Source organism: Bubalus kerabau, chromosome 10 (genome assembly GCF_029407905.1).
Source record: "Bubalus kerabau isolate K-KA32 ecotype Philippines breed swamp buffalo chromosome 10, PCC_UOA_SB_1v2, whole genome shotgun sequence".
Classification (NCBI taxonomy): domain Eukaryota; kingdom Metazoa; phylum Chordata; class Mammalia; order Artiodactyla; family Bovidae; genus Bubalus; species Bubalus kerabau.
The window spans coordinates 32,432,270-32,435,353 of NC_073633.1; the positions used below are offsets into that span (position 1 = coordinate 32,432,270).

Genomic DNA, 3,084 nt, shown 5'->3' on the forward strand with positions numbered 1-3,084 from the left:
AACAAAAGAAATTTTATACATCTGAAAATGGAATAAGAAGAGAAGTAACCACACTTACTTTCATTCAAATTTTCATAAATTTTAATGTAATCATTCTTCTTATAATGTTTCCATATTCTTTTTCTTCTAGTTAAATTATTTACCAAAATACAAATGAGTAGGATGAATAGAAAGTCTACTTTTGTACTACTAATTATGACTTTTCATTTTCTATCCTCAGGTGATTTGATAATCAGCTCTTCTGCCCAAGTCAATGGATGGACCAAATGATTCTGTGGTTTCTGAGTTTGTGTTGCTTGGACTCTCTGGTTCTTATGAAACGAAAGTTTTTCTCACGTTGATATTCTCCTGGATTTATTTAGGGATCATCCTGGGAAATCTCTTCATTTTGCTTTTAGTAATTTTTGATTCTCACTTACATTCTCCTATGTACTTCTTATTAGCAAACTTGTCCTTCATTGATGTGGGGGTTGCTTCTACCACAGTCCCCAAGATGATTACAGACCTTTTAAATGAATACAAGATAATTTCTTTCCAAGGTTGTATGGTACAAATATGCTTCATCCACATAATGGGAGGAGTGGAGATGGTGTTACTCATAGCCATGGCATTTGACAGGTACACAGCAATCTGCAAGCCTCTATACTATTTGAACATCATGAACCCTAAAATATGTGTTTCATTTGTAATCACTGGCTGGGTAATTGGGGTCATTCATGCTATGTCTCAATTTGCTTTCATTATAAACTTGCCCTTTTGTGGTCCTAACAAAGTAGATAGCTTTTATTGTGACTTTCCCAGAATCATAAAACTTGCATGCACGGATGGAGCCAAATTTGAGTTTATTATTGCTGCCAACAGTGGCTTCATGAGCATGGGCACCTTCTTCCTGCTAATCCTCTCCTACATCTTCATTTTGGTCACTGTCTGGAAACGTTCTTCAGGAAACTTATCCAAGGCATTTGTCACTTTGTCAGCTCACATCACTGTGGTGGTTCTTTTTTTCACTCCATGCATGTTTCTTTATGTTTGGCCTTTCCCCAGATCATCAATTGATAAATACCTCTTCATTGCTGACTTTGCTCTCACCCCTGTCTTAAATCCCATTATATATACATTAAGGAACAAAGAGATAAAGGTAGCCATAAAAAGATTGATCAAAAGACATTATGTCAAATTTTGCTGATCAGATATGACTTTGGAGCTTTAAGACTATAATCCATCTGTCTTTTGGACTTCTCTACTCAGGCAAGCGAGTCGAGCTAAGTCATTCCAGTCATGTCTGATTCTGCAACATTATGGACTGTAGCCCTCCAAGCTCCTCTGTCCATGAGGATTCTCCAGGCAAGAATATTGGAGGGGGTTGCCATGCCCTCCTCCAGGGGATCTTCCTCACCCAGGAATTGAACCCGTATCTCTTATGTCTGCACTGGCAAGCAGGTTCTTTGCCACTTGTGCCACCTCTACTTAGGTACCTAAGACCTAAAATAGACAAAACTAGCAGCAGCAGATGTATCATATACCTCACTGAACAAAATTCTGCTACATCTGTGTAGTATTTATTCATTACATTTGCTACCATGGAAGACATCAATCTACCACATAAGGTGATTCTTTTATTATTTTTAAAATAGCATGCTGCTGCTGCTGCTGCTAAGTCGCCTCAGTCATATCCGACTCTGTGCGACCCCATAGAGGGCAGCCCACCAGGCTCCCCCGTCCCTGGGATTCTCCAGGCAAAACACTGGAGTGGGTTGCCATTTCCTTCTCCAATGCATGAAAGTGAAAGTGAAGTCTCTCAGTCCTGTTCTATTCTTAGCGACCCTATGGACTGCAGCCTACCAGGCTCCTCTGCCCATGGGATTTTCCAGGCAAGAGTACTGGAGTGGGGTGCCATCACCTTCTCCGAAATAACATGAATATCTACTAAATAACATTTTGGATTGAAAGTGTGGCTATTTTGACAATAACAAACATAATAAAATCACTTCATCTTCTTATAAAATTTGTAAGTAAATTAGCTTGGTTTGGGAAATGTCAGGAACCATCACATTGAATGGTTATATATTTTGTGTAGGACATACTAACTCTACTTAGTTACTTATGCTGATTTCCCTCAGAAGACTCAAAGACAAAATTTAATCACAGTAGTTTATTTGGGATCTGATTTTTGGAAGCACCAGTGAAGGAATGAAGAAAAGGGAAGGATGCTTGTATGTTAACATAACTGTGCAAGCTTATTGTGGTCCTCCAGGAGACCTTATAGGTTCTATGACTTAGAATTCTCCTGGCTGAAGGACAACGTTTTTGGAGTATTTGTTCATGATTATAGGATGCATTAATTTGTTGGCATCCCCAGAATATCCTATAGCAAATATTGTGTATCTGGGTAACCAGAGAAAAGATGTGAAATAGGCTTTCTGGTACCGACAGTAAAGAACTATCTCCAATAAAAGCAAACTTAAAAGCAGCCTCCCATTAATGCTTTGTTACTTAGATAAGTGCTAATTAAAGTGTTTATTCCAATAGACCCCAAACTAGTAATTGAGCACAGAGAATCCGTGATATACGATATTTCTCTGCTTTCTATAATTTCCATAAACAGAGTTAGAGGTGGACCATTCAGCTTTGGGCATGGTTCTGAAAGCCATGACCAGATTCTGAGATCAGTCCCTAGAGATGACAACCACCTGAAACCCACAAAAGCCAACTTATTTCTTCAAGAAAGGAAGTTAAATAGTTTCAATACAAAAACTATAGCTATAGACCAAAGTAAGAATTTTATCATACCTACAGAAAATTCAAATGAACCAAAGAACATTGTAAAATTCTACTTTACTTCCATCACTAGAATTGTTACGATTAAATTCACTTTGAAATTTTGACTCTGAATTTGATGAAAAAGGTAAGCTATCAGATAATGCTTTCAATTTAGAGAAACACAGAAACTTAAAATCCCCTTGTTCTACCTACTCACAGAGCTCTGGAAGCTATTCTCCACCATAAGTATAATTCACATTAAGGGTAACACTGTCCCATAAATAATTCTCAAAAAAGACAATATATTGTTTGTATTCCTGCAAG

The 3,084-nt window shown here is 37.7% G+C and overlaps 1 protein-coding gene across 1 annotated transcript; it reads left to right on the plus strand.

The window, feature by feature from the left end:
- Positions 1-253: 253 nt before the first annotated feature.
- On the plus strand, positions 254-1,186 carry LOC129620533 (olfactory receptor 4F21-like). The gene has a single exon (XM_055536348.1). The coding sequence runs from the start codon at positions 254-256 to the stop codon at positions 1,184-1,186; it is 933 nt and encodes a 310-aa protein (XP_055392323.1).
- Positions 1,187-3,084: the final 1,898 nt, after the last annotated feature.

What these genes read in the sequence shown, in the direction of transcription:
- LOC129620533 (XM_055536348.1), top strand. Translation starts at nt 254, where the DNA reads ATGGATGGACCAAATGATTCTGTGGTTTCTGAGTTTGTGTTGCTTGGA.